Source organism: Neoarius graeffei, chromosome 27 (genome assembly GCF_027579695.1).
Source record: "Neoarius graeffei isolate fNeoGra1 chromosome 27, fNeoGra1.pri, whole genome shotgun sequence".
NCBI lineage: Eukaryota > Metazoa > Chordata > Actinopteri > Siluriformes > Ariidae > Neoarius > Neoarius graeffei.
The window spans coordinates 32048322-32068343 of NC_083595.1; the positions used below are offsets into that span (position 1 = coordinate 32048322).

The 20022-nt window shown below is 42.0% G+C and overlaps 1 protein-coding gene across 2 annotated transcripts in view; it reads left to right on the forward strand.

The window, feature by feature from the left end:
• The window catches only part of crtc3 (CREB regulated transcription coactivator 3), a 102735-nt gene extending 83495 nt beyond the window's left edge, over positions 1–19240 (forward strand). For both annotated transcript variants that reach the window (XM_060911645.1, XM_060911647.1), the window contains 9 exons: positions 997–1035; positions 1617–1702; positions 6855–6904; positions 7046–7263; positions 10644–10909; positions 11073–11270; positions 13769–13852; positions 16081–16276; positions 17033–19240. In XM_060911645.1, the coding sequence (XP_060767628.1) occupies positions 997–1035; positions 1617–1702; positions 6855–6904; positions 7046–7263; positions 10644–10909; positions 11073–11270; positions 13769–13852; positions 16081–16276; positions 17033–17238 (1343 nt within the window). In that variant the 3' untranslated portion in view covers positions 17239–19240. The remainder of the gene's footprint in view (positions 1–996; positions 1036–1616; positions 1703–6854; positions 6905–7045; positions 7264–10643; positions 10910–11072; positions 11271–13768; positions 13853–16080; positions 16277–17032) is intronic.
• The last annotated feature ends 782 nt before the right edge of the window (positions 19241–20022 follow it).

The following is a 20022-nucleotide window of genomic DNA, read 5'->3' on the forward strand; positions in this document are numbered from 1 at the left end:
ATGTAAATAATTTTCATGGATACTAGTTCGAGGCAGAGCATTTTACATTCTAGTTGTTAGAATAGTGCATTTAAGAGAAAAATCAGGTGCGCTCCCCCCCCCCTTTCCTTCCCTTGTCCCATTATGTGTGTTGATTGGGGTGCTGAGATGATCTACCCTGCTGGAGCTGTGGAGCAGAGCAGAGTCCTGGCTTGAGGCCCGAGGCGATCCTGCACTTAGCCAGAATTGGCCCAGTGCACCCAGGGGAAGGAGAAAGAAGGCCTGTTCTCGAAAGGATCTCTCCGTTCTGTGCTAAACAATGCCTCTCCTTTGATTCTCACAGTGCCTGTAGTCACTGAGACACACACACCATTCCCTTCTTAGAACAGCCCCTCTTATAATTGTCTTGAAGAGGCACAGCATTGTATCTTATTCTCCAAAATCCGGGCTGCACTAGAAGGCCTTGACTTGGGCCTGAGCTCTGTAACGGGTGGAGCAAGTGTGCACTTCAAGTGACTCAGTTTGTATGAATCAAATATTTGCGCTTTGTGGAGTGAGGGCCATCCCAGTGTGATTTAACGTCCACCAGTGCAGCTTTAAGCTCTCAGGCCATCTTTTACAGAAATACAAGTTACACACATTAGTTCCTAGCTGCGCTGGTTTTCTCTGTTACTTTTCCTTGTATGAACTGGTTCTAAACTGAGATTATGACCGTTTCATCAAGTTCAAAAGTGTTTTCTTACATCGACAGCTAGACAGTTAAAACATACGTATTTTCTAGAATTAGTATTAGCTCATTTATAAACCATATGGAGAAGCATTTTGTTTGCGTAATAATGTAGTATCAGTGTGGAACTTGCGGTCATTCACGCATGCTGTTATTAGCGATTATATGCAGTTGTAGCACTGTTAGATATTTGTGTTAAATGAATTTATTGCATAAAGTAAGATATTGCTTTGTGTTTTAAAAGATTTGTCTTGTCTTTTCTGCTTTGCTCTGTTGGTGTGGTGATGCAGCCAGCATGAATGAAGCGGAGGTGGATGGAACAGGAGATGGTAAGTGTGCGTGTGTGTGTGTGTGTGTGTGTGTGGGCAGAATATGGACATGCAGGTAATGTTGCATCAGGTTACTGACCCTGCTTGTGGCGTTCTACACCCTGTACAACCTTCACTAAACCTCTCTTGAACCCAAACCACTGCTGTATAAGAGTGGGTTTTGTTTGTTTGGGCTTTTTTTTTGGTTTGTTCTTTCTTTCTTTCTTTTTTTTTTCTGCCTGCATTTTAAAATACCCAGTGGTTTTAACTATCTACATAACCATGGTTTTGTTGCTTCCAGGGCTGAGATTCATTCTGTACTATTCTTGTGTGATGTTTGTTAGTGTCCCCTACTGGCAAGACTGGTCGGGCACAGGGAGAGACTGTTCTTTATTATTAATTTCTGTCTTTTATCCTTTAGCAAATGAAGACTTTATGAACTATATATGAACGATATGCTAAATAAAAATCTTTCTCGCGTATAATTATGCCTCGTAGCAAGTGTTCTTCACTTGCTTTTGTTTTTCTGTGTCTGAGTGTTGTTCTGAGGTCAAATGGATGTCTTTCTCTCTCTTTCTCCCCCCCCTCCTGTTTTTCTGCAGTCTTTTCTTTCCCTGCTGTTCCTAACGAGGAGAGTCTTATTGGTGTGAGTAAGCCATTGCCCAGGCAGCTGTGGGAGGCCAAAAAGGTGAGGGACTGAATGTATTCGAGCTGTGCAGTACATCATATGTTATTAACACAAAGGTGATCTCTGTAGCATGATGCTGCAAAATAAAATTCTTTCTTCGTGTCATTATTTACTCGTTATTATAGGTGCACTGACCGAGTTCGGATACTTTTTTTTTTTAAAGCGCATCTTGTAGAGTTCATCTACGTGATTCCAGTCGACAGAATGAATGATTGATTTTTAAAGATACCTTCGACAAACTGTAATGTGCAATATTGCAGTGAAATTGATCGGGCTAGTTTCTTTATTTCAGGCTTTTTGTTTTTCCTTGTACTCTCAGTAGAATAGCTCTGCCTTCAGCCAGAATAGCTTTTCCTTAAAATTCAGTACTCTGGGCAGCAGAGAGAACAGGGTTGGGGGGAAGGGAAGACTTGTCAGTGATTTTTCACTGCAATTGCAATTCACGTCACAGGTATCAGTGGGCTTTTTTAAAATTACAAACTGCTCCTTTAAAGGAGAATTGAAGGCGATTTTTTTTTTTCATCAAAATTCTATTTCTCTCATCTCATTATCTCTAGCCGCTTTATCCTGTTCTACAGGGTCGCAGGCAAGCTGGAGCCTATCCCAGCTGACTACGGGCGAAAGGCGGGGTACACCCTGGACAAGTCGCCAGGTCATCACAGGGCTGACACATAGACACAGACAACCATTCACACTCACATTCACACCTACGCTCAATTTAGAGTCACCAGTTAACCTAACCTGCATGTCTTTGGACTGTGGGGGAAACCGGAGCACCCGGAGGAAACCCACGCGGACACGGGGAGAACATGCAAACTCCACACAGAAAGGCCCTCGCCGGCCACGGGGCTCGAACCCAGACCTTCTTGCTGTGAGGCGACAGCGCTAACCACTACACCACCGTACCGCCCTCTATTTCTCTCATTTTATTAAATATCGGAATGCATTTTTGACAGCTATTTTGTCACTGCTGTAGCACGTTATGAGTGTTTTAAAATACGCTATGTAATATATCAGTCCGTATGTCAAAGCAACGGCCGTGAAATGAGATTCGTTGAGACCTGTGCGAAACTTCGTAGGGTGGAAGTAAAACATACAGCGGAAATCAAAGTGACCAACATCCGTCAATGTTGTCAAAAGACGTGCGCGCCCTCTTTCGAATGCTGGCGTGATCAAGCCAGAAGTTTTGTTTATTTTGATAGCAATCAGGAAAGTTTGAAAAAAGTAGGCGGTAATCGTCATTTAAACTCGTTTTTGGGCGATATTTCGTTTGGAAAACAGTTTTCAAAATGGCGGCACTGACACCTGGCTGACACTTCACGTTTCGAAGTCTCGCACAAGTCTTGTGAAGATCGTGCGGATAAGCGACGCCTCCCATGGACCAAACGAACTAAATTCAACATGGCTAAAAACCGAATAGGTCGATAAGTATAATATTTAATTGCAATTAGTTGCCAATATGAGTCACGATATAAGGTTACTAAAACCAAAAACGTAATTGAATAACACGTTAATTAAGAAATAAAGCAGTGTTTAAAAATGACTTCAGTTCCCCTTTAGTTGGTGCTCAAACCAGATCGAAGCACTCAACAGTTCATATGGACAGTATTATGCTTTACTTGGGTTATTGTTACGATTACAACATTATGGGCAGGTGTTTTGCTGTTTTTACACTGGCCTACAGAGTCTGCACCTATTGATTTTTATTTTTTATAAAACAAAAGTTTTCCTTGGGTGTATTGCTATGTTTAAAGGGCTGATGACACGAACATGACTCTATGCAATTTCTTAAATAAACTATACAACATGGCAAACGTTAGATTTCTGTTATAATTACGTGAAAAGAAGCTGTTGTTACGCGAATATCCAACTTTTAATTGCACAGCGCAAGAAAACTGGGTCAGTGGCTCGCAGCCATGCTGTGACGTCAGCGGAAGAACACGCTGCGGTTCACTGGCTGTTCTACTCTGGTTCTACCCAATGGAAATGGTGCATGAAAACGCCGGTGAACTCTCTAGTGCTAGCTCTTCCTCTTCTGGGAGTCTAGAATTGTGTTGATCTCTTCCGAATAGAATCTATGATAGCCTACCCTCTTTACCCTTTGCCTCTCGTTGCTAGGCGGCAGTTACATGAAAGCCGCAAGCTTTCACAAGCAAATACATGACTGATATCACGCCGACTTTATGATTACATTTATGATTATCATGTAGAATCTATAGCTCTACATACCTTTATCTTATGTCGTTTCACAACACATGTTCTGACAGGAGGACTGTCTTTGGATCCGGCATGGCTACTAGTAGACCCCCTCCGGAATACTGGCAGTGTTGCCAGATTGGGAGGTTTCCCGCCCAGTTGGGCGGTTTCAAGTGCATTTTGGTGGGTTTTCAACATATTTTGGGCTGGAAAACTTCAGCAGTATCTGGCAACAGATACTGCTGACGTTCTCCAGCCCAAAATATGTTCAAAACCCACCAAAATGCACTTGAAACCGCCCAACTGGGCAGGAAACCTCCCAATCTGGCAACACTGTGTAGGCACTGCTGATGGTAGTAACACACGTTTGTGCTGAACTGAACACCCAAGAGATTCTTTTAAGCTGGGAAGGGTGTCAAAACAATCCAAATCGAAGTGTTCAGAGCACAGGACGGATGTTGGTGAGGGCTCCCACTTGTCACGAGTGCGCCTGACTTGCTTCACCCACTTCGCATGCAGCTCGGGATCTCTGGGAAACTTGAATAAACTTACCCCATCCTTGTGGGTTTTGGAGCAAAAGCCAGCAACACAACGCGAAGGCATAATAACTATATGTATAATAATGTCTAATAAAAATACTAATAATGATAAACTGAACACCTGTCGCATCAACAACAAACTGGTAAGTGAGGAGGAAGGTTCTTTCGCTGACGTCATATAGCCCCTCCTCCTCTTTCGTCTCCTGGGTGCTGCAGCCCCGTCAAATTTGCCCAATTAGCCGCGTTTTTTATCATAACTTGTAAAATAATAGGCGCCTTCGTGAATTAATATATGGATCATCGGGAATTACTTTTTATGTTATAAAACATCGCCAAAGATATCAAAAACGTGTCATCAGCACTTTAAACTCCAGTGTTGCAGCACACGTCAATGCTTTAACTATACACTGAGTGCAGAATTATTAGGCAAGTGAGTATTTTGACCACAACATCCTTTTAATGCATGTTGTCCCACTCCAAGCTGTTTAGGCTTGAAAGCCTACTACCAATTAAGTATATCAGGTGCTGTGCATCTGTGTAATGAGAGGGGGTGTGGTCTAATGACATCAACACCCTATATCAGGTGTGCATAATTATTAGGCAACCTCTTTTCCTCTGGCAAAATGGGTCAGAAGAGAGATCTGACAGACTTTGAAAAGTATAAAATTGTGAGATGTCTTGCAGACGGATGCAGCACTCTTGAAATTGCGAAGATGTTGAAACGTGATCACCGAACAATCAAGCGTTTCATTGCAAATAGTCAACAGGGTCGAAAGAAGCGTGTGGGGAAAAAAAGGCGCAAAATAACTGCACATGATCTGCGGAAAATCAAGCGTGAAGCTAACAAGCAGCCATTAGCATCCAGTTCTGCCATATTCCAGAGTTGCAACATTCCTGGAGTGTCAAAGAGTACAAGGTGTGCAATACTGAGGGACATGGCCAAGGTAAGGAAGGCTGAAAAACGACCACCACTGAGTAAGGCACACAAGATAAAACGTCAAGACTGGGCCAAGAAATATCTTAAGACTGATTTTCCTAAGGTGCTGTGGTCTGATGAGATGAGAGTGGCTCTTGATGGGCCAGATGGATGGGCCTGTGGCTGGATCAGTAATGGGCACAGAGCTCCACTCCGACTCAGACGCCAGCAAGGTGGAGGTGGAGTACTGCTATGGGCTGGTATCATCAAAGACGAGCTTGTTGGACCTTTTCGAGTTGAGGATGGACTCAAACTCAACTCCCAGACCTACTGCCAGTTCCTGGAAGAAACCTTCTTCAAGCAGTGGTATAGGAAAAAGTCAGCATCTTTCAAGAAGAACATGATTTTCATGCAGGATAACGCTCCATCTCATGCGTCCAAATACTCCACTGCGTGGCTAGCCAGTAAAGGTCTGAAAGGTGAAAAAAATAATGACATGGCCCCCTTGTTCACCTGACCTAAACCCCATAGAGAACCTGTGGTCCATTATAAAACGTGAGGTCTACAAAGAGGGAAAACAGTACACCTCTCTGAACAGCGTCTGGGAGGCCGTGGTTGCTGCTGCACACAATGTTGGTCGTGAACAGATAAAGAAATTGACAGAATCTATGGATGGAAGGCTTTTGAGTGTCCTCATGAAGAAGGGTGGCTATATTGGTCACTGATTTGTTTTTGTTTTGTGTTTGAATGTCAGATATGTTTATTTGCAAATCTGGAGTTGTCATATCAGTGTACCTGGTGAAAATAAATAAGTGAAATGGCTACATATTTGGTTTTTATTAAGTTGCCTAATAATTCTGCACAGTGAAAGTTACCTGAACACATACATATTCTCCTAAAATGGCCAAAACTAAAAACACCCCACTCTAACTTCCATACATATTCAGCTTTGATATTTATGAGTCTTTTTGTTTGATTGAGAACATAGTTGTTGTTCAATAATAAAACTAATCCTCAAAAATACAACTTGCCTAATAATTCTGCACTCCGTGTAGATAGCGGTATAATCCAAATCTCACCACCTGCTGCACTACTCACATTGGCCAAAACACAATCTGCTTGATGGTAGAACGGTTTTTACTAGATGGATTGCAGAATAGTGTGTATGGGTTATCTTTTTTGAACAAGGAACTACAGGTACAGTATACACGGAATTTAAAAATTAAGTTTAGCACAAAGCTGTCCTATAACTCGCCAGTTTACTGCATGGCTTCTGAACAAACAAAACATGGAACTTGGCAGCATACTGGAGCCTTTAGCTGCCTGGTGGGGTAGCTAATAAATGTATGATTTGTCCATCCATGTGTTCAGTAGTTGTAGTGCCATAGTTGTTGTGGTTTTTTTTTTTTTTTTGCATCACACTCTGAAGTCTTCAGTTTTCTGAAATAATAAACTGCTGCTTGAAACACTCCAGCCTAATGTTTGTCTTCCTTTGTGACAGGTGCAGTCCCTTTCATCGCGACCCAAATCGTGTGAAGTGCCTGGTATCAAGTATGTCTGAAGAGCTTTTTCTATACTTGATGTTATGAACACCTTCTGTTCTGTTTGCTTCAATTGACAAAGCCTATCTAAATCCAAATCTTCAAACGAATGTTGTTTGTTTTGCTAAGAATGGATCTCTGTTCTTTGCAGTATATTCCCATCTCCGGAGCAGAATGTTGGTCTGTCTCACTATCAGGGCACATTAAATACAGGTGGCTCTCTACCAGACCTCAGTAACCTGCACTTCCCTTCTCCTCTCCCCACCCCACTTGACCCTGAGGAGGGGGGCTACCCCAACCTGAGCGGAGGCAGCAGCACAGGAAACCTGCCTGCTGCCATGATGCATCTTGGAATCGGAAATTCTCAGGGTGAGGTCACTGTGTGCACTGGTGACAAAATACGAAACTTTTTATAATTACTGATTACAGGGCAAAAAACTTAGTAAAGTGATGCATATTGTCATGAATCCTACACTGTTCATAGGGTGGGTGTGTTTTGGGTCTGGTGATTTGCAGAATATCTGTGACTGATCCTTGTACAAAATGTACATTTCCTCAGCTGAACTTGGCAGAAGTCATATTGCACAAGTGCCTTGGTGAACACTCCGCCCTTTGTTTCGTGGTTCTTTTAGACATAGTGTGATGAATAAATGCGGCTTGTTCTCGGCACAGGCACATCCGTGCCTAAGAGCAGCCAGACTCTTGCTCTCCTGCCCCCCCCCCCCCCCCCCCCAACCCAATCCACCCACCTCCTCTCACCCCCCCAGCTTTCCACTATCTGATTGCTCTCATTCAGTTCAGCTCTCTCTTGAGCTTTGGACCTTCCATTCAGGCCCATGTCTGGGAACTGAGTTGTCCCGCTGCTCCTGCCAACATCCCCTGAACTGGATGCAGGTTGGCAGAATTTCAGAATCACCATGAACTTTGACCTCTGAATTGGCTGCCTATCAACAGCTCTTTTCTCCCTGTCCTCAGTGGTCCAGTGGCTCACAAACAGTCTCTCAGTGTGTCGGTGAGAGAGGACAGATTGAGACTACAAAGATCCGGCGGGCTCTTAATGTACTTGTTCTCTTTCGGCAAGTTTCCATCAAGTTTTCCGAACCTTTTGAAGATTTAATGGCTTCTGAATCTATCCTGAGCGAGAAATATGTAGTTCCTGGACTTGTGACCTTTTATGTAAAAAAAAAAAAAAAAATCAAGTGAAGCAAACCATGTGACTGATAAAAGCACAGTGTGCCGAAAAAGCACAGTAATACAGCAAACGTGGGGCGGTTTGATGTTCAAATTACACTTGTGTTCAAAATAATAGCAGTCCAACACGACTAACCAGATCAATCACTGTTTTTGGTGGAAATTATATTACTACATGGCAAATAATTTACCAGTAGGTGTAGTAGAGTCATAGAAAACCAACAGACCCAACATTCATGATATGCATGCTCCTGAGTCTGTGTAATCGAATAATTAAGTGAAAGGGACGTGTTCAAAATAATAGCAGTGTGGAGTTTAATTAGTGAGATCATTCATTCTGTGAAAAAACAGATGTCAGTCAGGTGGCCCTAATTTAAGGATGAAGCCAGCACATGTTGTACATCCATTTCTCTCTGAAAACCTGAGAAACATGGGTCGTTCCAGACATTGTTCAGAAGAACAGCGTGCTTTGATTAAAACGTTGATTGGAGAGGTAAAACGTATACTGTAAAGAAGTGCAGAAAATGATGGGCTGCTCGGCTAAAATGATCTCCAGTGCTTTAAAATGGACAGCAAAGCCAGAGAGACGTGGAAGAAAACCGAAGACTACCATTCGAATGGATCGAAGAATAGCCAGAATGGCAAAGACTCAGCCAATGATCAGCTCCAGGGTGATCAAAGACGGTCTGAAGTTACCTGTGAGTACTGTGACAATTAGAAGATGCCTGTGTGAAGCTAATCTATCGGCAAGAAGCTCCCGCAAAGTTCCACTATTAAAAAAAAGACGTGCTGAAGAGGATACAATTTGCCAAAGAACACATCGACTGGCCTAAAGAGAAATGGAAAAACATTTTGTGGACTGATGAAAGTAAAATTGTTCTTTTTGGGTCCAAGGGCCGCAGACAGTTTGTCAGACGACCCCCAAACACTGAATTCAAGCCACAGTACACTCTGAAGACAGTGAAGCATGGTGGTGCAAGCATCATGATATGGGAATGTTTCTCTTACTATGGTGTTGGGCCCATTTATCGCATACCAGGGATCATGGATCAGTTTGCATATATCAAAATACTTGAGGAGGTCATGTTGCCTTATGCTGAAGAGGAAATGCCCTTGAAATGGGTGTTTCAACAAGACAACGACCCCAAACACACCAGTAAGCGAGCAGCATCAGGGTTCAAGACCAACAAAATGAAAGTTATGGAGTGGCCAGCCCAATCCCCGGACCCAATCCACCGATAGAAAACTTGTGGGGTGACATCAAAAATGCTGTTTCTGAGGCAAAACCAAGAAATGCAGAGGAATTGTGGAATGTTGTCAAATCATCCTGGGCTGGAATACCTGTTCACAGGTGCCAGAAGTTCTCAGAAACCGTGGTTTTACAACTAAATATTAGTTTAGTGATTCACAGGAATACTAAATCCTTAAGATTTTTTCAGTTTATACAGTAAACATTTGGAGTTTGTAATGAAAAATGCAGACACTGCTATTTTTTTTTGAACAGCCCAATGTTCATTTTTCTTCATTTTCTGTAAAGTAATTAAAATATTGATACGTTCTTCATGTTTTGATGTAGAATATAATGTGCATTGTTCCCAATGCATGGAAATAAAAACTATTATAAGGATTTTGAGCTTTACTCACATTTTTAAACACACTGCTATTATTTTGAACACAACTGTATGTGGTAATTTATTTAAAAAAAATTTTTAAATTATTTAATATTAACGTTGATGTCGTATGCCTTTTAGAATGTCAGGGTTGTTCACTCTGTTCAGTACAGCAAGCACCACCCCAGTAGTTCCTGGTCTATAGAGGAAAAAAAAATCTAATCTGAGTAGAAACTGTAAAGTGTAGAGGAAATTTGGGCGAAGAACTCATTTGATTTCTTTTGTGTAGTTTGATTTTTTTTTTTTTTGAGTGTTTTGTCCACCGATTGTGGCATAGCTCGGAACCCAGTTTTGGTGTCGGTTCCCTTCAGGTCTTGGTGCACTGTGGGTGGTACCTGTGCTCCTTGCTATGGACTGCATTGAGCTCGTTGCTCTTTTTAACATCGGGGTTGTCCAGCGCTCTGTGCGGCGGTGCTTTTGTGCTTGGTGCGGTATTCCGACCGATGTTGCCCGGTGGCGTCACAGTGGCTGTGCAGGTGGTTTGGGACGTTCCAGAGCTCTATGTGGCGACGCTTCTGTGCTCGCTTTGTGGATCCATGGCACGGTGTTCCGAGTCATGTTGCCTGGCGGCGGCGCGGCAGCTGTGCAGGCAGTGTGGGATTTATCTTCGTGCACCTGGTGAGACTGCGTTAGCTACGCCATTGGAATTACATCCTGACCCTCTTTTGGTGGACACCCACCCCAATTGGGTGTGAGAAAGGCGCTATATAAATTGAACTTATTATTAACCCTGGTTCCTCAAATGGACATGCACCTAATTTCTAAAAGTTTCTGAGTTCCTGAAAATGGTTCCAGGAGAGAACTGTGCCGCCTTTGTGCCACGAAACAGTAGATTATAATTTTCTCTCTTAGTTTAAAATTAACAGTTTTTCTGGTCTCTCTCTTTAGGTCTATCGTCTTCCCTGAGCAACCCCTCCATCCAGGCATCACTCAGTAACTCCCAGCTGCCCTCGTCTCTGAGCAATCCCTCCATCCATTCTTCTTTGCGGCTTTCTTCGCTCTCCAACCCTCCTACAGGGGGCATGGCCACCTCGCCCAGGAGACGACCAGCTCCCATCAGCCCCCTGACCCTTTCTCCTGGCTCTGAGCAGCGCCGCAGCCTGGGGAAGCAGCTCTCACCCACCATGTCTCCCTCCCTCTCTCCAATCACGCAGGTACGGCCCTCCACAGCAACTCCTCAGTCAGTATGAGCTTGAAAAGTTGAAAACTGGCACCTCTTTGGGTGCACTGGGGAGAAAGGCCAAGAACACACTGTTCCATAACATCCTGTACAAGTCTTGAATGATGTGTATATATATATTTTTTTCCTCTCTGCAGGGGGTCCCCTTGGACACCAGCAACCTGCCGATGGAGCCACCTCCTCCCTACCCTCTCTACCAGCAATCCCCACAGACCTTGCAGCAGCAGTCGACCCAGTCCCATCCACCCAACCTCCAACAGCGCCAGCCTCAGGGAGGACAGCAGCAGCCTGTTTCCCCTTTGCAGAACATTACCCTGGATTTCAACTCCAGTACTGTGAGTCCCTCTTCGGCTTTTTTCACCACAGAAGTGGGAGGAGTTACAAAAGATAATTATTTGCATGTTATCTTTATTAGTATTTACTCCTTACTTTTTGATGCAGTAGTTTTGGGAAAGCTCTTGAAATGGTCCTGGTTGTATATGTGTGCCTTGCAAAGAAAATCTAAATTAAAACAATTAGAAAATACCCTTTTTCATGAGTTTGATTAGTTATTAGAGACAGTAAACACTGGGAGCTTTAGGAACTACTGAGGTGACTGGAAAGAAAGCCTTGTTAATGACAAGCCATGGAAATGAAAGTCACGAAGCAATAAGCTTTTATACATACAATTTTCGTAAACTGTAAAATACTCCATGACGCAGCCATTCCAGGTTTTGTTTGTTTTTTTAAATGATTATTTGTGTCTTAGCCAGAGCTTAATTTTAGCTGGGAATGTACAGAGTGACAAATTAGGCACTTTTAAAGTTTTCTAACTAAGCCTAGGCAATATAACATTGATGATTAAAAGCATATCCTTGGCCCATTTGTACGAGCATAAAGTCTAAGAATAATTTTACACTAAAACTCTGCTAGAGAGGACTTGGTGTAGGACATAGAACAGCGATGAAAATGGATCACAAGATCTATTGAACCCTTAAGTCTTAGTTTGAAGACAGACGGTGACCCGGCTTTTCGGATTACCAGGGTTCCAGTACAGAGAAATGCCAGTATTGCCTTCAACTATCATGATGTGGCATTTTTGTCATGTTACCCAGTAGTATGTTAGGAACAGATGACAGCCTTGGAAAAGCTGCAATTATTCTATCTACATTCACTGGATAAGAGCAATCGTGCACTCTGATTGGCTACTCTACGACTAGGATATCAGCTCATATACCGTGAGTAGAGAAAAACATAATGGCGGAGCATTTTGCTGAACCAACCGAGGACGAAATAAAAACTCAAAACAAAAACAGTAACAAAATATAGAAAGAAAGTATTTGGTGGTAAGAACATTCCCCCCCCCCAAGAATTATTATAGTAGCATTATTCACAAATTGCTCCTGTCATTTCACCGGTTTGTTAAGGGGAAATGATTTTGTCGGACGTTTTGTACAAAGTTTTTATTTATCAAATTTGCAAAAAAATAAAAATGCTGTGTTTCTCAAAATCCAGTGAATGTGGACAGAATAAAACGGTTATTCCACTCAATCTCATCATACGTAGCTTATAGCCAACTCAGCACTACGCTCCTCGTCGGCTATCAGCTCATGTACGACTCGATTTCATGGAATAACTGTTAAATATTTTATGATTGCGTTTGCCAGTGCCTTTGCTTTAATATATTGAAAGGACAGTGTAGTGCAAAGCTAGCACAAATGGAGTCCGAGTTCAACACCCAGTAAAAACCTAGAATATGGTACCTAATCCTCAAAATGGTGCTTGTGCCTTAGGAGAGTGATGTACAAATTCACACATGGAAAATAGCACCAGTTACCATTATGTGTGTGTGCAGCTTTTAATAATAATTAAATTCCCTATTTTTTTTTTTATTATTAATTCTGATTATACTGTTCTACATCAGCCTTTTAATTCAATACTCACAATGATTATACACTGTAAGACACACATGGTGTTCTTGTGTAATGTGAGTAACACAAGTAAATGTCGCGTTACAGTTGCCATAATAGAATTTGCATGTTTTAAAGGAGAACTGAAGGCAAGCTTTTTATTCTCAAAATTCTATTTATCTCATTTTATTAAATATAGGAATGCATTTCTGATAGCCATTTTGTCACTGCTATAGCAAGTTATGAGTGTTTGAAATACGCTATGTAATATATCAGTCCATATGTCAAAGCAACGGCTGTAAACGAGATTCACTGAGACCTGTGCGAGATTTCGTAGGGCGGAAGTAAAATGTACAGCGGAAATCAAAGCGACCAACATCTGCCAACGTTGTCAAAAGACGCGCGCGCCCTCTTTCAAATGCTGACGTAATCAAGCCGGAAGTTTTGTTTGTTTTGAGAGCAATCAGGAAAGTTTAAAAAAAAAAGTAGCCAGTAATCGTCATGAAAACTTGTTTTTGTGCAATATTTCATTTGGAAAACAGTTTTCAAAATGGCGGCACTGACACCTGGCTGACGCTTCACGTTTCAAAGTCTCGCACAAGTCTCGTGAAGATCGCGCGGATAAGCGATGCCTGCCGTGGACCAAACAAACTAATTTCAACATGGCTAAAACCGAATAGGCTGATAAGTATAATATTTAATTGCAATTAGTTGCCAATATGAGTCACGGTATAAGGTTACTAAAACCGAAAATGTAATTGAATAACGCGTTAATTAAGAAATAAAGCAAGTTTAAAAATGACTTCAGTTCTCCTTTAAGAGCACATATATATAAAAAAAAAAAACCCGCACACAGTTTTTTCCCGATGCAGTTAATGCATGGCTTATTGTTCATGTGTGTGATGAGATTGAAGATTTGACCTGTTCTCATTGTCCTCTGTTAGCCAAACAACATGGGCGTGTTCTTCAACGATCCATTCCTGGAGCCGCAGTTCTCTGGTCGCCAGTCCAAGTGTCCGTCCTACCAGGTACAGACAGACATTGTGTACAATCAGTATTTCTCTCAAACACACACACACACACACACACACACACAAAAAAAAAAAAAAAATCTATTACATTAAAAAGTGTTTGGCCCTTGCAGTCTCAACAGCTGTGGCTATGGATGTTCTTGATGTGTATGCTGTATAAGCCATATTCATCTAGTTGTAGATTTATAATGAATGTAACTAATGCCAATTCTGTTTATCCTGAAAAAATAGATTTCATTACATAGATTTCACTCAAAGCAGGCGAGGGGTATTAAACAAGAACGAGTCTTTACTGGAGATAAGAATAACAGGCTTTCCCTGTGTCCGAAATCACTCACTACTATATAGTGGACTATATAGTGAGTTTGCCATTTTGTAGTGTTGTCTGAATATATAGTGAGAATTATTACACCCTGTATAGTTCACTCAAAGTATCCCACAATGCACCATGAAAAAATAGTGTACAACCAATGGTCACTAGCCAAGCAATATATCCCATCATGCATTGCTGTCACGCTGAGAAAAAAAAAAAGTGTTGGGGTGAATGAACGGAGGAAGAAACACATTATAAACGTACATTCAAGTACAATTAAAACTAGTAAGAGAATAGAAAATAAGCTAAAGTAGAATAAGACAGATAAAATACAAGAATAAAAGTGCAGAGCGAGGAATTAATCAAAAGCCTCAAATTTGATTTAATAAAAGGCAAAGAAGAAAGTATTCAGCCTTGATTTAAAAGAACTGAAAGATACAGCAGACACAAAGTACTTTGTACTGATTAATGTGAGAAATACACTCAGTGTATATATATGATGTGTTATTTACCAGCTGGGAGGTCCGTATGGTGAAATACCGTGACCGAGGCCTTGAAAGTAATGACTGAGGCCCTCTGGGCTGAGGTCAGTATTCAAGGCCGAGGTCACGGTATTTCACCATACGAACCGACCTTAAGCTGGTAAATAATATCTCATCTCATCTCATTATCTCATCTCATTATCTGTAGCCGCTTTATCCTGTTCTACAGGGTCGCAGGCAAGCTGGAGCCTATCCCAGCTGACTACGGGCGAAAGGCGGGGTACACCCTGGACAAGTCGCCAGGTCATCACAGGGCTGACACATAGACACAGACAACCATTCACACTCACATTCACACCTACGGTCAATTAAGAGTCACCAGTTAACCTAACCTGCATGTCTTTGGACTGTGGGGGAAACCGGAGCACCCGGAGGAAACCCACGCGGACACGGGGAGAACATGCAAACTCCGCACAGAAAGGCCCTCGCCGGCCACGGGGCTCGAACCCAGAACCTTCTTGCTGTGAGGCGACAGCGCTAACCACTACACCACCGTGCCGCCCGGTAAATAATATATTTATTTTTTTCTTTACCAAATTCTAACAGAAAACGAGAGCGCCCGAAAGGGAAAACCGAGCCGAGACGCCATTTTGAATCCTCATTCACGGCTGTAATGCAAATTGCTTCCTCCTCGGTATACAAGTGCACTTCCATGGCAGGGAAAAAAAACTACATTTTGCCGCCTATATAGTCCCCTATTTATACAAAATTGAGTCATTCAGGATTCAGCCATGTTTTTGCTCGGCGTTAGCAACAGTTACAGGTTTTTAGCTTTCTCCTGAAATGTTTTATTTTATTTCGTCTTCCTCAGGGTAGTAAAACTCACTTTCGCTGTGAAGACTGTCGTTATCGCTATCCATGCTGTAAAATTAATGCTATTCTCCTGAGAAATGCTGGCAAAAATTTATAAGATTTTTAATAAAAATAAATCTTAGATAAATGTTGACAAAAATTGCTACTATGTTTGTTGTTGTGAGCGAGTGAGTTGCCAGAGGTCCATAACCGGGGTCTGTAACTGGGGTCCGTACCGTAGGATACAGACCAGCTCGCCAGCCAATCAGAGCGCAGGATTTGATGAAAACCGCACCGCGAAAAAAATAAATGTATTTATCACAAAAATGCATGCATGTATTTATTATTTTGAAAACCCACCAGCCACCTGATCTGGCACGTTTTAATTGTGCGACAGTAATGACGTAAATAACGGTGCGGCGGAGTAGTGCCCGAAAGTGTTTTTACATTTTGCCAATGAGTGATTACTGTTAAATATAGCCATGCCAGTGCTGATAATTTCTTATGCACCAGAAACATGTCACGCTGGGCTGCTGTGTAAAATATATTTTGTGTGTACGCTGTTTTTCATGCAACAGGACCAGTATAATATGCTGGAGCATGCCATGAGCTCTATGGCCGGAGGATTTGACCCCTCCTCTAACCTTTATTCCACCCAAGCTTCGCTTATGGGCCTGAGCGGTAGCCATGGCAACCTGCAGGACCCCTTGCCGATGAAGGCTAACATGCTGTACTCTAACTGTGGAGGTGCAGTGCCCAATATCATACTCACAGGTAAAGTCTGTTACAGAAGACACTTGGTAAAAGAAACACTCTATGAAGCACAGCCTTAGTATTTTTAAAATGAACCTTGATTGCACCTGTAGTGTGCGAACGAGTAGCGTTTGTCCCAGTTTTTTACATTTCCCTTTCCTCAATAAATCAATGATGGAAGACTAAGGCCAGTTGCTGGGTCATTAATAAATATTTATTCAAAAGAAACATGGAAATTTTACAGTCTAAGGTGTCTTCTAAATTTAGCTTGAACTCTTATGTAATCTTGCTTTCATTCTGCCTTCTTTATTGACATGCAAGAATTTTCATGTAATATTTTAGGGTTTTTTTTTTTGTAAAAGTAATGTTTGGAAATCTAAAATGTTTTTGTAATAATGCAATAAGTCATAAAATAAACATCTGTGACTTTTTTTTTTTAAATTGGCTGCCTAAGACTTTTACACAGTACTGTAGTTCAGTGAAAACATGCAAGTGTGTCGGTTTTGGTCCGATTGCAAGTGAATACAACAAGATCTTAGGAAATGCGTAAATGTTGGAGAACCCAAAGTAAAAAAAAAAAAGTTTATTTCAATGTTCGAGAGTTGGATAAAATGTTTTAATGTTTAGTTTTGGAGTTGATTGATCGATTGAAGTATTGATGCATCATCCTGATGTAAAAAAACAAAAAACAAAACAGCTAATTGTTCAAACACTGTACCAGAGCTACACTTTCTCTAAAACGCATTAAATGATGATCTTGCTGTCTCCCCCTTTCAGATGAGTCAAATCTGAGCCTGTCTAAGGATATCAGCAGTGTGTTGTCAGTCGTGCCCGAGTGTTTCGATTCGGAGGGGGTCTTCCCCCTGGAGGACGAGCTTCGCATTGAACCTCTGAGCCTGGACGGACTGAGCATGCTGAGTGACCCCAACATGGTTCTGCCAGACCCCTCTGTGGAGGACAGCTTCCGCAGTGACAGACTCTGAGGAGCTGCGTGTGTTCATGCATATTCATTCTCTCTCTCTTTCTCGAACACACAAACGAACTTGTTTGTCCAGTGCTGAGTAAAACTCCAGCAGTAGAACTCGATCCTACTTCACACCCGCACACAGGCCCACACAAAGGAAAAACATACGGCCCTTTTTCCTGCACAGACATACACTACAGCTTCACGTACAGTGACTGGTGAGATGTTCGCGCCTTACGATGAATCACAGGAGCGTCGTCTCTCAGGGGCCGTTCTCACTCTGGGTTCTCCATCTGCCACTCGAGACAGTGACGACTGCGATATTCACAGTGAGCATGCTCCGTGAATTCTGTCCGATCACTTCGTACACCCGTTTCTCACACACACAGGAAGCCTGATCCAGGACTGAAAAATACTTTTTAATCTGTTGATCTGTGGCCAGTCTTTCATGTTAACTCTTCAGATGAGAAATGATGAACCCCTGCAGGATTCTGAGATGAGAACATGTGCATAAATCCGTGTCACATCCTGTTTTTTTTTTTTTTGTAGCATCATTACCTTTCAGGAGTGACGCCAGCAGCAGTGTGGTTGTTATTTCGATCTTTAATCGTTTCTGACTTGCCTTCGTAAAAAGAACCCGTCTGAGTCAAAAGCAATCCTAAATAACCTGACAATCAGGCACTGTCAAATGGATGCAGCTTTACGACACGAGACTTGTCCGACCTGCTCCACCACATCGCAGGTTATTTCCAGTGGCTAGAACCAAAAGAATGGGCTATTTTTACATTCAGAAAGCCATGTTTGCTTTCAGGCACGATTGTTAGAAATCAGAAACGGTTTCCAATTGGATGCCAAATAGCAGCTGACTGCGGGGCCTTTTATCTGTCCGGCACAGCCCGATCTGCAGTGTGTGATTATGTATGTGTGTTTTATATATATATATATATATATATATATATATATATATATATATATATATATTACACACACTTTCATATAAGAGAGAGAGAGAATATAAAACAGCACGGTGCGTTGTGGAACAGAAGGAGCTAGCAATCTGCCTGATCGCAGCTCATATTGATACACCACATGCGCCGTGTCTGTGCACCAGCAGAATGGGTCGAGCCATTTCCCTTCCCTCTAGACTGCATAGCACGAGCTAAGGGTTTCGGTGAATTTTGTCCCTCGTAGATACATTTTAAGAATGGAGAGATGAGGGAATCAGGCTTTTCTGTACAGAGCATTATTTTTCAGATTGCTTTGCTTATCTAGTTTTTTTTTTTTTTGTATTGAAAAGAATTGTTAATCACAAATACATACGCCTCATAATTTCAAAAAGGGAAAACTGTTTACAAAAAGGTTAAAGAATTAGTACTTCTAAGTAGGAGTTAAAAGTTTCTATCATTTTGGTATCATTCTGGAAGAATATATTTGTATCTTTTATCGGTCTGTGAATGGAAACCCTTTTCATGCTTTCAGCTATGCAGAACTTAGTATCAGAGTAAACTCAGTGTCCCATATGAGAGGAACTATTTTATGTGTATATTTAATACTATATACCAGTTCTATACATATATATATTCACTTTATACATTTTATACTGACTTGTACTATGTGTTGTATGGTGGGTTTTTTTTTTTTTTTTTTTTTTGCTTTGTTTTTTTTAATGTCAATCTGTCAAGCTCTGAATTTACTATGTCCCGTTTTGTGGTGGTTTTATTGAACGCTTGGCCTGTATTCCCTCTGTGGTCAGAATGTGTAGGCGTGGACATGGTACACATTAAACACTGCATTTATTGCTGGCTTCGAAAGATTGCGCTGATCATCCGAAGCGGCCGTACGCGTTTATTTTTAAAGGGACTGAATTCCTTTTGGCTATGGATGTCGCTATAATGAGCGGCACGGTGGTGTAGTGGTTAGCGCTGTCGCCTCACAGCAAGAAGGTCCGGGTTCGAGCCCCGTGGCCGGCGAGGGCCTTTCTGTGCGGAGTTTGCATGTTCTCCCCGTGTCCGCGTGGGTTTCCTCCGGGTGCTCCGGTTTCCCCCACAGTCCAAAGACATGCAGGTTAGGTTAACTGGTGACTCTAAATTGACCGTAGGTGTGAATGTGAGTGTGAATGGTTGTCTGTGTCTATGTGTCAGCCCTGTGATGACCTGGCGACTTGTCCAGGGTGTACCCCGCCTTTCGCCCGTAGTCAGCTGGGATAGGCTCCAGCCTGCCTGCGACCCTGTAGAACAGGATAAAGCGGCTAGAGATAATGAGATGCGATGTCGCTGTAATTTTGCACATGACGTGTGCAGCAAAAAAAAAAAAACCCGGAACCTTTGGAATGTATGCACTAATTTGTTTTGTTTTTGACTTGCCACACTAAAATGACCAATCTATTTTGAAAGGAAATGTTACTGTGCAGTAATGTTTGCTCAGGAATGCACATTCTTTGTTTTGATCACTACATCATATCACATATCAGCAGTTTTTGGACTGGCTGCGTAAGCTTTTCTTCTAAAAGGAAAAAAAAAATTAAAAAGAATTGTGAGATTCTTTCTCAAGGCAATAGCAGTACTATGTGTATACCATGTCCACCTTTATTTTAATCGACGCTCTGTGGTCTGTGCACTTGAAGGGATCAGGAGAGGTTGTGTACGTACAAAGCAGGCAAAAAGAGATGATCACGAATCTCTGCAGGTAAAGAAGTGGGTTTTGTTCTTTTTCTTCTTTCATAGCATGATGCAGCTCAGAGGTCAGGGTTTCTGCTGCGTCTTGTTTTGCATAGCGTACTTCTCTTTATATAGCTGATAACTCT